Here is a 17,796-nt window from a genome sequence, read left to right as displayed (position 1 = left end):
CTTCATTTTTCACAACAAAAACAACGTTAATTAGATTATTTATAAATATATTTTCCTTATATACATGTTTGTTGTAGATAATTTTTCTAAACGTTCATCGTTCTTTGACGCAGTGGTTGGACACTCCCTCTTAAAACTATGCGGTCGTGAGATTAAGTCTCGGGGGAAGTAGTTTGTCATCGAGATTTTATCTCATATAATTTAGGCAATAAATAAAGTAGATCTATGATAGATGGATTTCAACCCTCCTCGGATATCTTAAGTGTCTTTATACGACCTTTAGGATCCAAGATGTCTTAATTGGCGGTTATATTGCTCATTCAGATGCATGATGTGTTGCATATTATAATCATGACGTATCAATGTCATTCAAATGTAATGACTCTTGGATTAAAAAAAGTTTCTATACATACATTTTTAGTTATATAAAATGTATATATAATTTTTGAGTTTATAGCCCAAAAAACGGGTCCTAATAGCAGATATAGTCCTCTATAATCCTATAAAGGGTTTCAAAACCAAAATAATAATATAAGTGGATATCTAGTCCATTTGGTCTCATCTAGAGAGAAAACACAAATCCCTAGAATACCAAATAAATCATAATTCCTAATCTAACCTTCCTCATATATTATAACTGATTTATCTTCAAAATCCATAAAGATCTTCTTCCATTTTTATCTCCCACATTCTCTCTCCAATCACGTTTCTAAACAAAGTAAGGTTAGCTTCATTATTTTTAGTAACCGAAACCTCTTTATTCTCTCTCTCTAAATCCGATTCACATAACAAAACCTCCATTAAACTCAGAAATCTTGTTTCATCTTCATTAGATTGTTTTTCAAACATTCGTCTTCTAATCCAATACACAAGCTCAAAACTCCATTTCCATTTATATCTCTTCATATCAAGTTTATTTTCAAGATCTACAGTTTCATCTTATTATAAGTGAGAAACTATCTTTCAAATTAATGTTTTCGCTTAACATCTTCTAACATTTATGTGATTTTGTTTATAAATGGTTGTAATCACTTTATCATTGAATCATCATATCATATTTCATTAGATTTAGTTTTCCTATTGATTATAAATCGTTTTAATTATTTTGTTTACAAACCAGATTTTGATCTCTTTCTAAAACCGAAACATCATTCATTCTCTTTTTCATACTGAAGATTTCAGATCTGTAATTTAGGTTTTTGATTTTCTGACATTTCTTCACATCAGAACTTTGCATCCGTACAATTTTTTATCAAGATATTATTCCGTACGGTTTCTCTTAACAGAATGTACATTATAAGTAATTCGTATTAAAATTTTCATACTTTAAAGTACATTACGCCAATTTCAGTCGTACTGCAACTGTATAACAGGATGTAAAATATATGTAATCTGTTAACAGTTGTACATACTTTAGAAGCCTTATTTAAAAAGAATGTTTAATTATTCATAAAGTACATATAATTGCGTAATATCTGAAACAGTACATGTAATTTATAGCAAATTACACATATTTGTGTTATATTACAGTGTCAATGTGATTCAAACTAAAATACTATTTATCTCCAACACATGTTGAAGTTTATCAAACATTATGGATAATTTATTCATTGTTTAATGTCGTTTATGATAAATTATAAATTTTTCTAACTAACGTACATGTTTTTTTCTTGTAGTAAACCAGCACTGATGGAATTTCCTACAGAATCATCACATAAACTATAGAAGTATAAATTATGACGAAGAAGATTGTTTCTATGATCCTGTTTGAACAACGGAGTCTTATATGAAGACTTACAAGGAACATATAAGCTCTGCCCCTAACTTTGATGAACCACGTGCATTTAATGAAGTGTCAAAAACACTACCATGTTTGATTCGCCGTAGACCTGGAAGACCAAAGACAGTAAGGATCAAGACCAAAGACAGTAAGGATCAAAACCAAAGACAGTAAGGATCGAGAACTCGGGCAACGTTCCAACGGAGTTTGTTTTTAAGTTACCTTGTCTACTGATGGGCCTAAAAGGTTACCCTAAATAGGTCTACACCCGCAAGTGCACGGGTGTCAAGTTGTAATTTCTCGGTAAGACCGGTTCGTTCCTCAGAGACTAAGTCAAACTCATTTTAATCTTAAAACTATTGTGATTTTCAAAAGTGGTTTGATTGGTAATATGATTCAAATAAAAAGAATAACAAATATAACTCAAAAGAAAACAAATAAGTTGATATTCAGAAAAGGGGAACCTAGGGTTTTCGAATCCGTCCACGTGACAATCCTAAAGACGATGTATTTGCCTTAGTCAACTAAGTTCTTTGTTTTACTCGGGTTCTATCACATGAACGTTCTAGAATCCGGAAGATGTTGTCATTAAAAGCCATAAGAACTTTAAAAGATATGAAGATTTAATCTAAAAATTGACTTGCATATAAATCAAAACGATAACGTTCTCATTATGGACTTCATCTAAAACCCTAGATAGATAAGATTTAGCTACTCATGATAAAGGATGGAAGTTTAACTATATAGAATGAGGGAGAAAAGTAGAAAATTGAGTTTCTTACTGATTTTGCAGCCAAACAGAGCCTTAAGGATTGCCAAACGCACGCTCTGGGAAAACGATTTTCTCGTCTTCCCGGAAATGGATTCTCTCTGAGAAAATAATTTTTTCGTCTTCTCCAACTTTCTTTCTCTCTCTAACTTTCTGTAATCTCTCTCTCTCTCTCTACTATAACTATTCATTTCTATCTTTCTATCTAATATAACTAAAAAGAATCAAATTATAGTAAGGAAATCATTCAAAATAGATAACTTGACTCTCGGTTCTGTCTCTCTCTCTCTACAATCTCTCTCTCTCTCTCTGTTTTCAACCTCTTTCTCACTAAGAAATAGAAAACAAAAAAAGAAAAGAAGAATCAAATAATGAAACCCAGATGATAATCTCTCTCTCTCTCTCTCTCTCTAACCCGTGAGCTGTTTTCTTCTTCAAACTCGTTTCTCTCTCTACTGTTCTGTCTCCAAACCCCGTGATATTTCTTCAAAACCGTCCGCCTCTGTTATATAAGCCTGAACCCATCAAATCTCGGCCAAAACAAGTTTGATTTCTTCCTCCAATATCTCTCTAAATCCGAACAACCCTCTCGGTTCTGTTTGTAATTCGAATTTGAAAAAAAGATTTGATAGACCTGGATCACTGCTGATGGTGAGGACGCAAGACTTGTTGTGACATGGCCATGATACTGTGTTTCGTGAGAGGGTAAAGGCTGTTGCAACGGTACTCGTCAGATTAGGCCACGTGTACAGAAATTAAAATGACCGTCGGATCTTGCATCACGAGCAGAGGAGCATCCAAGTATCTTGCTTCGCGTTGCACAATATTAGCACTTGGAAGCAGTCCAGAATATTACCCATTGCGCCCACCAGAGTCCCGGGAAATTGTCCCTCACCGTCAGGTTGCATGCCACGTGTATTTAAGTGATTTGGTCAACCAAATTTGACTCCAACTTTGACTTTGGCTAATTTGCTCGTCCGGGCTCCGATTTGACTCCCGTTTTCGCCCACGGACTCGTCATGGACCCCTCCTCTGAGCATCAACATTATCCAAACTTACCATGCTACCCTTGTCACCAGATGACCAAAATGCCCCTAACACCAATTTCTCCCGATTTCGTCTGTTTTTCACACTAAACTCCGTAAAAGACATCTGAAAAAGAAAATCAAGCAGTTCATCAGAGTAACGGCTCGATATGGACTAACTAGCTCCAATTAAGAGATTGAAATGAGGCATTTTCATGACTCATCATCTACTATGTTCTTTTCATTTACAATAAAACACATATTATTGTTCAATAAGGTTTCATTTCAGTTGTACAAAGGTTGTGTTATTTACTATACCGTATACATAATTTATGATAAATCACATACTTTATAACAAAAAACATGATTTCAGATTTACATTTCTTAACATGTTACCATAATTTATGGTACATAATGGACATGTACGCGTAAAAAACAAGTATTTTATGTCAGAAAATAATCTAAGTATTCAATGGTACATAATGGACATGATACATACATATGATAAATTACGTTGTATACATAATAAATGATGGTTTCCTCGTCATAAATAACACATAATTTACGAACTTGTTTCATAATTTGTATTCGATGTGTGTTTATGTATGAGTAAAAACGAAAGTTAAGTGAGAGAAAGTTGATATATATGTTTTGAATATTAACCCCCCAAATCACGCTAATTGATCTCATAAAATATACTCTTTCCAAATCTGAAAGTTAAGTAAGAGAAAGTGATACATAGATTTGGTTTCCAAATCTGAAAGGATGAGAGAGAAAATCTGTTTTGGAAAATCTGTTTTGGTTAATATCCTTGATCCGTTACTTCCTATAAAAACCCCCAAATCACTCAAATCTTGCCTTTCCAGATTCTTTCCGCCCCCAAATTAAAAACCCGTGAAATATGAAGGTGAGACATTGACGGGACTCTGTTTTAGAAAGTGAGGGTTTTTATGTCCATATGGTAAAAGGACTAAAAATTTATTTTTGGGGAAGATTGGATCCTAAACCCTTTTTGAACATTATTTTGGACTATATACCCTTGGACTTATGTATATATTGTACTTATATATGTACAACATATAGGTTTCCAATTGGAGGTGGGTGGGATATTTATTTATTAGAAAAGTCATAATTTTTTTTTTTTGAGATAAACCAGAATTTCAAGAATAGCAGACTAATGAACTGAAATGTAACTTAGTTAACTGCGCCAAGGACTAAATGTTGAAGTATTAGAGATTGAAGGGTAAGATTGAAACGTGTTGGGGTGAACAAGGGAATCTTCCCAATATTGGGATCTTCTTCATTACCGAATATTGAAAGGATATTTTGTTACCGTTGTAGTTCTTTCCTCTCAACGGTCAAAAAAACTGGAAACAATTCAAAATTCAAATGTTCATCTTTCTTCAATAAATAATCCACACTTCTAACGGTCGTTTCGTTTCTCTAACTACACAGCAAAACTCATTCAAACAAGAACGATCAAGAATTTTTCTTTCAAGAAATTTCAATTAACCTTGAAAACTCCCAAGAACAAGAAGAAGAAGAAGATCAATGGATGATTTCATGTCACCAACACAACCAATCAAACCTTCAGGAATCCCTAGAATCTCATCAAACTCTGGTAAGATCTCTCTCTCTCTCTCTCTAAATTTCTTCTGGTTTCTTGTAAAACAGAATCTTGAAATTCTTCTTTATCTTTTTTGTGTTTCCAGATTTGAAACAGAAGATGTCTTCAAGGAAAGAAATCAATGAGAATGAAAAGGATACCCAGAATCATATGTGTTCAAAATCTCAAAACCCTAAAAAACCATCTGTAACTAAACATTTCATGTCACCCACAATTTCTGCAGCTTCAAAGGCTACTACACCAAGTAAGAAAATCTTGGCAGAGAGAAATGATATCTCTGGTTCAATTTTCTCACATCCATCTAATCAGATAACACCATTATCCCCAAAATCTTCTGAACTGGATGCTTCTTATGATCCATTAACGAATTACCTCTCACCCAGACCTAAATTCCTTCGTTACAATCCTAATCGCCGTACCGAAATCCTTCTCCGTAGAGAGAATGAAGTCAAACAATTTGGGAAAAATGGGTTAGGTGTAAATCGATCTGCTTCGAAGGAACCTGAGAAATTAGTTGAAGAAGAAGAAGAAGAGGAAACACAGTCTGATGTTTCTTCGTCTCAGGAAGATGTGTCTAGTTCAGGCACTGAGGAATCAGAGCAAAAACAGACATTAGAAAGTGAGAAATGTGATGAAAGTGAAGAAGAAGAAGAAGATGATGAAGAAGTTGAAGAAGAAGTAGAAGAGGAGGAAGAAAATAAGGGTTGGTGGAATTTCAGTAAGGTACTTCAATTTTTACTCATATTAAGTTTTGTAGCTTTTTCGACATTTTACGTGTCTTTTATGAATTCCCCAAACCCCCCTCCGCCGGTACAAACTATATTGGATCTGAAACAAGGTTACCAGAGATTTCAGAATAGTCTATCTCAATCTGTTTTAGACAATTTTGTACTCTGGGGAACTAATAAGGAGTTCTTGATGGAAGAAATAACCGAAAGAGGTAATGTTGAGGGGATCAAAGGGGAAGATATGGGTGAAATTCAATTGGAGATACCAAATGAATTTATAGATCAGATGGATGGGATTTCAGAGCTGAATGGACCCGAAAAGAATCTGGATTTGATGGAAGTTTCTGAAAGAGTTGAAGATGAGGAGATCAAAGAAGATGAGGTGGTGGGTGGGGAAGAACTTGAGAAGGCAGAGGACATGTTGGTAGATGAAATATTTGAGGTGAATGGAACAGAAGCTTTAGACATTTCTGAACTTGTACGAGTTTCTGAGGACCAAATCGTCGATGTATCTGTCGATGAAGAAGATGAAGCCGGTGAGAAACTCGGTACATCTGAAATGGAGGTGAATTCAGAAAAAGAAGAGAATTTGGAAATCACAGAAGCTGAAGCAGATTCTCAGATGGAAAAACTTCCAATTGAGGAAGTTAATGATGAGGTAATTGTGCAAGAAGCAGAGATGCTTGAAGGAAGAAATGTAGAAACTGAATTCTTGAGTGAAGTAGCTGAAGAGATTTCTGAACCATCAGAAGTTCTTCAAACCCAAGGGACGAACGACAACGAAAGATCTGAAAAGGAGTTGATATCAGAGAAGCAGCAGATTGAATCCAATGAAGTTGTTTCATCGATTGCTGAACTGCCCATTGTGATTTCAATTTGTGGTGTACTTCTGGCATCTCTTGTTCTTGGCTTTCTTGGTCTAAAGCGTCGAAAGTCTATTGCCGAGAATGTTTCATCAACCGTGGAACCGACATTTGAATATAGGGTTCCAAAGAAACAAGATACCACCATTGATGAGATAATCGAAAAGGCCAACAAATTGTGTCTTCCTGAGAAAGAAGAAGCTGAATCTTACACTAATCCGTCGTCTGTACTTCATTCGTTTGGGAATGTATCAAAAGATCTATATCAAAGCCGATTACAACCAAAAGTGGAGTTACTTGGTGAATTTGTAATGGAGGAGTCCGTGAGCTCCCTGAAAAACTGCAGTCTTGTGAAATCAAGGACCATAGATGGTGGAGAAGATAGTAAGTTTTCAGTGTCTATTTCAGAGAAATGGCGAGGAAGACGAATGTCACCTGATGACAGTCAAGATTATCCTTCCCAATCCGAGTTCTCTGCTGCAGATTCTCCTTCATATGGAAGCTTCACTACCCAGGAGAAGATTGTCAAGAAAAAGGTCAGTTAACAATTTCGAACTATGCTTACATTATTTTGATCAAACTATGCCGGTTAAGAAGTTCAAATTGATGATGTTTATTGAAAGATTTGATATTTTTGTGTTTGAAAACAGGGAACCAAAGATGGCGAAGAAATACTGAATATCATAACGACACCAGTGAGAAGATCAAGTCGAATTCGAAGTAAATCAGTCATGTCTCCATAACTGCAGCAATTGATAAAAACAGCTTCCTGTTGTTTCATTTAGGCTACTAGTTTTCTTTATTTTTGTTTTTAATTCAATGGTAGAAGAGTTTCCTTTACCTTAATAGGAACTGATCAATTTGTATCTCAACTAATCAGTAATGAATTTTGATCAGGCTTTTGATCAATCTTGTTTCTGTTATCCAATCTCTTATTTTCCTTTTCCGAAGAAAAACAATGGTTATAAAAGCCTGATATCATGAAAAAAATGAAGTTGCAAAAGATAGTCTCTCAAGTGAGAAGTAAAATCGATCTCATCAAAAAATAAAGTGAGAAGTAAAATCACTAGGGAAATAGGATTTGCCCGAAGTAACTCAAATACCGCCTTAATTTAAAAGCTTAAAACCACTAACTTTGCTTGAAAAGTTTAATAAGTTTGTTAGCTCCGCTTCGAGGAACACGGCCATACCATCCTATTTTTTTGTATCCCAATTATCAGAAGTTGCATTTGAGTCCGATTTTATAGTATCTCAATTCGGCTGAACTTTCAGATGTAGAAGTACTTGCAATGATCAGATATCGAAAATAGAACATGTAAAGTGATACTTTTAAATGGTCGCATACATTGATAGGATAACCATCTATACAAGTGCCAGCACAACTACTACCATTCTATACAATTTTCCAAGGATTTTCTGTTACTGAGTGTTCACTAGAAGTAATCATGTACATTTTCAAGTAAACTGCACAAAAGTATGTACAATGAGTTTCTGCACTTCACCGATCTAGACATTTTACTTCCAGACTTTGATGGCACCGTCTCGACTGCTTGATATGAGAAGCCTCTGGTTCAATTTGACAGATGCTAGAGAAAGTATGGAATCGCGGTGACAACCTGCTGAATCAGTTACTGCAGCTGCCAGGAGTGCCTTTTTTGTCAACTTGGATGCCAGAGGTTTCTTGTTCATCTCCTGTAAGCTCGCCAACAAGTAAACCTTTTTATTAGCCTCTAAAAGTTAAGAAATTTACTTCAAGGTACAAAGATTTTTGTAATAATTACCTACCAAAAAAAATGTCTCGATTAAGAAATGCATATATTCATTTTGTTTTTTTCATTTCTAGTAACAGTAAGTATGGTTCAACAAAAAAAAGTAACAGTAAGTATGTATTACTATCACGGTATCACCTGGCGACCACTTAGTCCTTTCCTGTTTATCATATATACTAAGAATAAACAGGTAACCAGGCCCACAGAGTGACGCACTGACGACTAGCGTTTCTCTCCCCGTTACAACTGGGGTTAAGGGAGTTCCTAAAAGTAGTAGTTTACTATTACGATTGTCTCAACATTGTTTACTTAAAGTCTATAAGACATAAGATAATTCAGCATTACATTCTTGAGAAAGATGAAGAAAAACAACCGAATAGACTAAGAGAAGTTGACCTAATCATTTTAGAAAAGGATTAACTTCTCGAGTCGGAAACCAAGAGATCCAAGACTACTAAAGTAAAACAATATAGTCAATACTTAAAAGCGGTCATATCTTTCATCTCAGAGAGTGTTGATTTAGTGATTTTAGTGTTAACTGGAATTTAGTAATGTTGATTTACTGCAACCTACTGCTAATATGAGACTTGGGTTACAGCATATATTTTTTATAATATAACAATATATGTGTGGCCGACTGATGTCATGTACTCAAAGCAATTCTCTAGTTTCCACTTTGCTGACTAGCCTCTGATTACAAGTTTAACTACAGAGATTATCCTTCTAAAGTGTGAGAATTGCAATGCACTTTCTGACGCATTTATCTATGTATGCTAAATTTGCCACAGTTGTTTCACATACCTGCACAACCTGCACTCCTGAACTAGACCGTGTCTCATAAAAGTCGTCATTTCTGGTTCCTTTTAACAATGGCCCGCAAACAGAGTAACTGCGATCAGGACTACAAACATAGAGATAAACATGAGTTAAAATAAAACCGACCAACCAGACAAAAGCAGAGCGAAAAGAAAAAAAATATCCAAACTAAAACCTGAGATGGTCCCAGCGGCGGATCTTCATGTCAGTGCCACCAGTTAACAAATCTCCACCAGGTAGAGGAAGCAATGAGCGGATGCCAGGAAGCCTTGGTGGCGGCTCACTCAACTCGTCAACACGATACTTCGGATTTGTATTACGTCTCACATCTTGTTTAGAATTGGTCTTTGTTGAAGGCCTTGCTAAGGCCCATGGAAGGTTAGAAGTTTCAGCTTCGCTACCATTATTGGCCAGTCTAAATACCTACAAATATATGCATGTTTTGAAATTGCTTGAGTTGGTGGAGACAAATATAAAAAAGTTGAGAAGCTATGATGATGTAACATAGCCTCAGCATGTTCCGATGTATATTCTTTTTCAATATATATTAATACAAAGTTCCAAAAAAAAGAAAGACAGCCATCTTTACCTGGTGGCAACTTCCATTCTCTGCATTCCAGAGGGAAACTTCATTACAACCAGCAGCGACATAGACCAGAGGCCTTGCAGTGGCAGACACAGAAGCATTAGGTGGAGGAATGAGTAAACACATATCCTCTATGGGGCATACCTGAGAATAGTTCCATGAGTTAACAGGAAGAAGGAACCTCAGATCCCAAAGCGTGAGGACACCCCTTGAAGATCCTGACACAAACCATTTCCCACACGGACCTGTTACCAGAGAGGACACATATCCCTCTTCAGGAGTTGCCTTTAACATCCATGACATTGAATTCGATCTTGTATCCCAAAGATGGACCCCACAACGCTGTGTGCTATACATAACAGTCTGACTAGGACAGCCATCGGAAGAGTAGTTTAACAAGGTAAGAATGGCACCTTCCCCTACCTCCCTCTTTTTCACGTCAGCAACACCTGAGTACTTCTCTACAACATTCCCCAATCCTCTAGAGATGTAGTCAACAGAGAACATATGTATTGTGCCATCACATGCTCCAACAACGACTTGTGAAGAGCTTTGAAGCATTGTAGCACAAAGTGCTTGGCTCCCATGAAGAGAATATGTGAGCCTCGACCTGAAAGAAATGTCTTTTTCCAGTTTCCTAGTGTCCCATATCTTGACAGTAGAATCATCAGATGCACTCACGAAAAAACAGTGGTCGTTTGAAATTGCGATGTCATTAACAGCAGAACGGTGTTCTTGGAGATGTGCTACAAGCACCCCACGAGGTCTCCATCCTGCGTCAGGAACTGATGATGCTCGTGAGGAAGTCAACAGTCCAGTCAAATCAGACTGTGGTTGAACATCTTCTATATTTACAGACGAGGTTCCCGTTAGAGTTCCAGACATACCCATATCTTGAAACTTTCCACCGATATAGGCAGACTCGTGGTTTTCTCTTCCTTCAGCATCATGCACGCCCATGTGGAACTGCTTACCACCTTTGCTAACGCTGAATGATCCTGCCAAAATCTTTGATGCGGCAGTTGAACCAGCAAAACCAACTGATTTGTTAATAGCACTAGTCCAAGGCATGGATGATGAAGCTATTCCAAGAGAATTTGTCTGCGGATAACAATCAGATCCTGCAGAAGCAGCTCCGCCTGCTCGTCTTTCCATGCTAAAGGAGTACAAAGGTATGCCATCAGATGACCCATCATAATTAAAACTATCTCCACCACTGATATGCGTAGAAATAATGCCGGAGAACTGCAACTTCTCCGTGCACAGAGGATCTCGAGTGTCAACTGTACTCAGATGATTGCGCATGAAGCTACCCATTGCTCTCAATCTATTTTCGTCGTCCTCCGCATTATGTAGCCCCAACTGCTGCACTGAACTGCTGATGGTTTGTTTGCCACCCCAGTTCGTCTTTGTATTTACTTCGCTTGTTCCTCTCCTATTTACTTCCGAAGTTCCCAATTGCTTTGGTTGTGCCGATGTATTGTACCATATCTTTCTTTGTCTCTCCAACATGTCTGAACCCCTCACATTTTCCAAGGCTTGGTAGAACACCTGCCTCGAGACTGGAGGCTTCAGACATGAAACGAGAGATTTCTCTGAAGCTAGAGATGCCGGCTGTCTGAGAAGTAGAGGGCGTATAACTGGAGCTAGATAAACACAAGAGTCTACAGCACCTAAACACTCACTACTAGCAGCAATAAAAGTGACAGCTAACCTTCTTACCCATTGACTTGGATAACATAACAACGGAAAGGCCCGTTCTATCATTTCAAGCAATATCCTTTTTCGCAGAAATCTGCTTTTGCACAACATGGCCAAGCACTCCAATGCATTAACAATCACAGCCTCTGTTGCATCACTTAAAGCCTGTTCGATATAAGGTAAAAGATACTCCTCAACACTTCTTTCACCCACAAAGAAGCATACAAATACAATCTGACCATAAAAAACTGCCCTTAACTGCTCATCTCGGTCATTTAGAAAAGCTGGGAGTATGGGTAACAGAAATTCATTACTCTGCCTCTGACCAAAAAAGCAGCACAAGTTTCCAATATACTGCAACAGTGCTCTCCTGATATTTGGAGTTTGTTTTGTGCCCATTACCAGCTCTTGAACAACCTCTGCTATAGACTTCCTTAAATTTGCAAGCTGTGCATCACTGCTCTGTTTCTGTAGCCATTCTGATACCTCAACAGAAGGGGCTAATGATTTATGAGGTGTGCTCAATTTATCAAAAACCCCTGCCTCCGTCAAGCTATGGGACTGCATCAAAAACCTATAAGCTGTCAAGGCAAGTTTTGAGATATTGCTAGCATAACAAATCCGCACACTTTCCTCTGGGTCATCTGGAAGCATAGATAACATTGGAAAGATATACTCAGGAAAGATTTTAGCATCACTAGGAGGGAAATCCCGAACTAACGGAAGAATGTCGCACAAAGTCTCTAAAGCCGCACACCGCACTATTGCAGCAGGATCAGATAGCATCGCAATAGCATAGGGGAGTACACGTTGCAATCGATCTTCATCATCAATATACAAGGAACATGATTTGAGTAGAAGTACAGCGGCCCTCCTTAACTGTGGTAATTTTACACTGCGTATGCAAGAACACAGCAATGATGCGATAAGGACCATATCTTCACAGCTCATATCGTGCTGGAGCACTGGATTTGAAGGCATTACAAAAGTATCTGGATGGCGGTCATATTTCGTAATTAATGCTTCTAAGTCACTCTTACTTATCTGTTTCAGAATATAACCCCCTTTGAACTCCTTGGACATGGTTTTGAGAACCCCTTCCTGAGAATGCTTATCAGAGTGCTTGATGTTTGGGGTAAATGTGGATCTCCTCGCATCAGATGTAACATAACCAGAAGCTTTTTCAAGCACAGTTTTGGTATTTGAATTATGGTTTCTCTGTTCTACATCTGTAAGGAGGGTTTTGATATCACCAAGAAGTTGGACTTGATTACCAAATAGGCCTTCTTCTAGTTCTCCCCTCTTCCTCAAGGAGCCCTCTGAATTCATGTTTGGTTTCTCGTTCTCCGTCACTTCAAGAAGCTCGCTGGTTCTGCAGATTGAAGATTCCTTGGACACATTACCACTCTGCCTACTTGATATATTTTTCTTCATTTGCGTATGTATATCATCAAAAGCACTTTGTGTGACTGCAACCTGCAAAAGAAATGATATAATGTGCCCAAGAACTAACCAAACTAAAGTGCTGCGGAAACCCTAATCTTAAGGAGCCAATTTTGCAAAACTCCTTACCCTTGTATCAGAATCAAGTGGAATCAAACAGGAAAAGAAATTATGAAGGAAGGGAGAGAAATAGCAAGGGAACACAACGGATGCATAGTTCTCCAAGTAGCTTTCAGCAGAGAGTCGGGACGATGGATCCAGCTGAATCATATGAAGAATCATCTCCCGGATACCCAGATCTGGGATCTGCATTGACAACATAATCTATCAGTATTACGAAAAGCAAGTGCGTGTGACTGTAAACAAAAACATAGATAAGTAAAACAACACGGGCTAGAAAAAGAAGTAAGAGATACATAGTATAGAAGGAAAATAGAAGACAAGGGATCAGGCCCACCTTCTCGAGGGATTGATTAGGATCATATTGGCCTCTCCTATAAGAAAGTATTTGGGATAGTTCAAATAGTGGCTGTCCCTCAAGGAAAACCTCTGCTATAACGCATCTGAAAATGTACCAATTAAGGTTTGGAAGAGTACCCAGCAGTCATCAGACAGTCTATATATGAACAAAAGCTAGATTTCAAGAAATACAGATGCATAGTTACAAGAAGAAAAAAAAGACCAACATGATTTCCTTAAGAGGAAAAAAATACCCTGCAGAGAATATGTCCATGGAAGGACTCAAAGGTGCATCTGGTGCAACTTGTCCCTCACTAGTATGCTCATAAAACCTCTGAAACATAGAGAAGAGTTTAACTTGGATCGTCTAATATATAAATGACATATCAAAGTAGCTTACATCCATACACTAAATACTTAGATGGTTGAAGAGTCGAAGTTAATGTAGAAAATATGAGAGTATTAGTTGGACCATAAACAATTTCATTCAGCTTTATTTTTTATTTTATTTTTGAAACTTCGAATGAATATATTGAAGAAAGAAAAACTATATAATAGGGGAAGGGGTTAGGACATAGATTCTCTCACAAAATCCACGCCTCCCAATTAACTACCACATCTAAATAGGAAATAGATCTAACAGTTACAATTCTTTTAGCCCACAAATATATTGTCTTTTTAACATCCTCTATGACGATGGAGCTAGAGAGATGCAGTAGCAAGTTAAGAAAAGGTCTATGCTTGCGTGGACCTGATTCAAGACCCATTTTGTGTCAAAAACATCAGTCTATGCAGATCCAGAAAAAGAGTCATCTGATATTTCTCATCATATAACGATGAAGGATGTAGCCTCTTCATGTAAGTAAACAATGCAAATTGCATTACTGGACTGGAGTAATAGGCAAGTATTCATTCAAATCTTGAAAAAAATAGGCAAGTGGGTTGCTTTGGAACCTCTGGAATGATATGTTCATAGTTCTTCTCATGCGACTTTAATATTCAATAATCTTTCGTTTCCTGGGGCATACTATAACATCTCCATCACGCAATGGTTAGTTACCCTTCCTCTCAATAGCTTAAATGATGTAGCTTAGCGGTAGTAACAGTAAGCAGATGTCTACTCTGGAAAGAGTCACCTGCCAATCAGTTGCTTCTAGATTGCAAAGTAGCACGGACACTTTTCCATGTTTGTAAGAGTAGCTAAAATCAGTGTTCGGAAATCTTATCATTTGGCATCAAATAGGTTGCACGCGAATAATTTAGTTCTTATATTATCTGGATGTATCACATCATTGATGATATGATTAACATATTCATTTCCTTTTATGAAGGAACTTAATATCAAAAAATAAAAATAATGAGGTCACTCAGGTCTCAGGTGGATTAGACCTTTTAGAGGTGGTAATATTGTATTATTATTTAAGTTTTACCTAGCTGTGCTTGACTTTATTTGTCATCATACATTATTTTTCATCTATGAAAATATTTTTACCAATAAAAAAAAAAGAAGGAAAATCTAATAAACAAAATATACTTATACACCTATAGTGTCCGTTTTATCTATGTTGCACAGCCAGAGAGGTCCATATGTGTGAATACTTTAACTATTTGTGTTTGCTAAAGCATTTTTCAATAAGCCCAGCCCACATTTTCCTTCACCAGAAAATATGACAAAAAATTAAATTGCCGAGAAAATATTCATACGTAAATCACGAGACCGTCTATTAGGCATGGAAAGCTACATCAAACAACCTTAATCTAGTTAGCCGGCAACTCTAAACATCACTAAACATAAAATAGCAAATCAATCGGATTTAACACATTCCACCACATAGAAGTATTCATAGCAGAGAACCAACCTCGGGAGCAAGATAACATCTCCTCCTCCCTCCAGTGTCAAAGAAAAAAGAGAAATCCGAAGGGTCGTCATGAGGTATATAAGTGGGCTTAAACGATGCAAAATCAGCAAGATAAAGCCAATTCCAAGATGTCACTAGAACGTTCTCGCACTTAATATCACCTGTCTCGACCAAAACGATCAGCCACACTCAAAACCAAAATTAAATATTTTCATATAATCATGTACTCCAAATAACTAGAAAGACTCACCGTGACAGACACCATTTTCGTGACTCTGTTTCAAGGCAAAGAGTAACTGTAGAACGAAAATTGCAATCGTCAAAGTGAATATATCCATGACAATTGTGATTCATGAACTTAAAACCCAAGCAACAATTAACTTTGAATCCATTAACAGTTTATTAAAAAGAAGGTGTACCTGAAAAGCTAACCATTTCTTCTCAACCAAACTGAGAAATGGCCGAGTACTCAATCTATCATGAAGATTATTAAAGAAGTATTGTCTCAATAGATAAGCCGCTTTATCCGTTTCAAGCCAATACTGCATCAAAATTTAAGGTTCACTAATAAATACACAAAGTTGGATTAACAAAATAAGGTTATTAGTGTTAAACAAAATCAATTTCAAGACAATACAGCATCACAATTGAAACTTTTAGGGATTATTAAACTTCTAGTTCTCAATTCAATACTACATAAAAGTTGAAAATCCTAGATATAATTAAAGAAACAGAACCAACAAAAATTTGGGTCATTAAACGTTTCAACCCAGTATAATTTGCATCAAAATTAAAGAACTTTGGGGATTAGCTGAAACTAGCACTACTAGGGTTTTTTTTTTTTGGTAATTCTTACTTGGAAAGGCCAAACATGGGGATGTTGAAGAGATCGAAAAATGAGTCTAATTTGAAGTAGACGACGTTCATAATCTTTGAGATCAATTGAATCCCCACGCTTGAAGTAAACTTTAACAAGAACAAGACCTTCATCATGTTTACACTGAATGGATTTCAAGAAACGACCACGACCTAATACTTCTTTGAGGACTAAATTGTATGAAGAAGGAAGATCATGAAGATAATATTCTGATGCTGAAGCTTGTGTTGTTCTTGCGATTTTATTTCCCATCTTGTTTTTTTTTTGTTACCATTTATGACTTTTTTTTTATGTTGTGGTTTGGACTTTGTTTTGTTTAAACTTCTTTTCCCCCTTTGGGTACATTGGAATGATGTTAAACCAAGCTAGCTCCACTCCATATTGTTCTTTCTTTTGGGAAGTTTTATAGGGCTCGTTCTTGTTTAAGGGGCCCCCTTCTCAATCCGATACGAGTCTATCGAATTTACATGAGACTAATCGGTACGAGTCCATCCAAATTCACTCCAGTAGTCTATTTTTGTGAATTTGTCAGACTACAATTCGATAGTCCACCGAATTCACAAGAAGGGGCCCTCTTAACAAAATTAGAGGCTCCTATAAAACTTCCCATTTCTTTTTTCTCTTTTCTTCTTTTGGGTTATTTCTTTTTTGGCCTCTTAACCCGCTTCTTTTTGACTCTCGTCTTTTCATTTATTTAGACCACCTGTGAGATGTCAAAGAAGATAGTAAGAATAGATGAGGATTAATTTTAGAAGAAGGATAGTAAGGAAAGGAAAAAAATAATTTGTTAAAGTTGATTGACGATCTTTAGAAAATGGGGAGTTTTTTTAATAAATGAATACTAGGGGGCTAAAATGAAAGTTGGTCACAAATTAGGGGCCAAAAAAAATCCTTCTCTTTCGGATCAAAATCAGTTATATTTAATATATAAAAACTCATTTATATTTAATATACAAAACACAGTTCGGTCGGTTATACAAGAAATAAGTCTAGCCATACAATTTTGCTTAGTTTCATAAAGATTATATCTAACCGAAAATGACTTCTTAATGTTTGAACTCTTTAAGTAATTATGGAAACAACAAAACAGTATTTATGTCATTTAAAATCATGAGTGAAAAAAAGGCATCTCTCTTCATTTATCCCAGAAAAAATATTAGTGCTACGTATGTTTATGGCGTTAGCCTAAAGAAATCTACTTCGCCCTTATGGGCGGGCGAGAACCTATAATGACAAAAAAAAAAGGAAAGACTGATGGTTTGAGAAAACAAGAAAAATTCGTACGTTACAAAATTTTAAAGGGAAATAGTGAGTTTTGTCAAATTTTCGTAGGCCACAAAACTTCATCTTTCTTCGTCTTCGATCACCAATTCCGACCACCACCACCACTTCCAACCACCACCATCATTCCTCTCTCCCCATTCCTCTTTCTCGTTCTCACACTAGTTTTGCACATTTGGTATTAAGGAGATTTCCACCTAAATTAGAGCGACA

At 36.6% G+C, this 17,796-nt stretch overlaps 2 protein-coding genes across 2 annotated transcripts; one reads left to right on the top strand and one right to left on the bottom strand.

Moving 5' to 3' along the window:
• Positions 1–4,905: 4,905 nt before the first annotated feature.
• LOC147538872 (uncharacterized) lies at positions 4,906–7,715 on the top strand. The gene is made up of 3 exons (XM_086638930.1): positions 4,906–5,195; positions 5,287–7,328; positions 7,443–7,715. Exons 1-3 carry the CDS (start codon positions 5,126–5,128, stop codon positions 7,533–7,535), a joined length of 2,205 nt encoding a protein of 734 aa, XP_086495056.1. The 5' UTR covers positions 4,906–5,125; the 3' UTR covers positions 7,536–7,715.
• Positions 7,716–8,092: 377 nt separating this feature from the next.
• LOC147538871 (serine/threonine-protein kinase VPS15-like) lies at positions 8,093–16,742 on the bottom strand. Its single transcript, XM_086638929.1, has 11 exons — positions 16,282–16,742; positions 15,845–15,967; positions 15,676–15,721; positions 15,426–15,586; positions 13,821–13,900; positions 13,565–13,670; positions 13,237–13,413; positions 9,967–13,140; positions 9,553–9,800; positions 9,363–9,462; positions 8,093–8,484 (listed from the first exon to the last, which is right to left on the bottom strand). Exons 1-11 carry the CDS (start codon positions 16,552–16,554, stop codon positions 8,308–8,310), a joined length of 4,665 nt encoding a protein of 1,554 aa, XP_086495055.1. The 5' UTR covers positions 16,555–16,742; the 3' UTR covers positions 8,093–8,307.
• Between the last annotated feature and the right edge of the window lie 1,054 nt (positions 16,743–17,796).

This window comes from Eschscholzia californica, unplaced genomic scaffold (assembly GCF_041429995.1).
Source record: "Eschscholzia californica isolate CP2 unplaced genomic scaffold, dmEscCali1.0.p SCAF_5, whole genome shotgun sequence".
NCBI lineage: Eukaryota > Viridiplantae > Streptophyta > Magnoliopsida > Ranunculales > Papaveraceae > Eschscholzia > Eschscholzia californica.
This window is presented reverse-complemented; position numbering and strand designations above follow the sequence as displayed.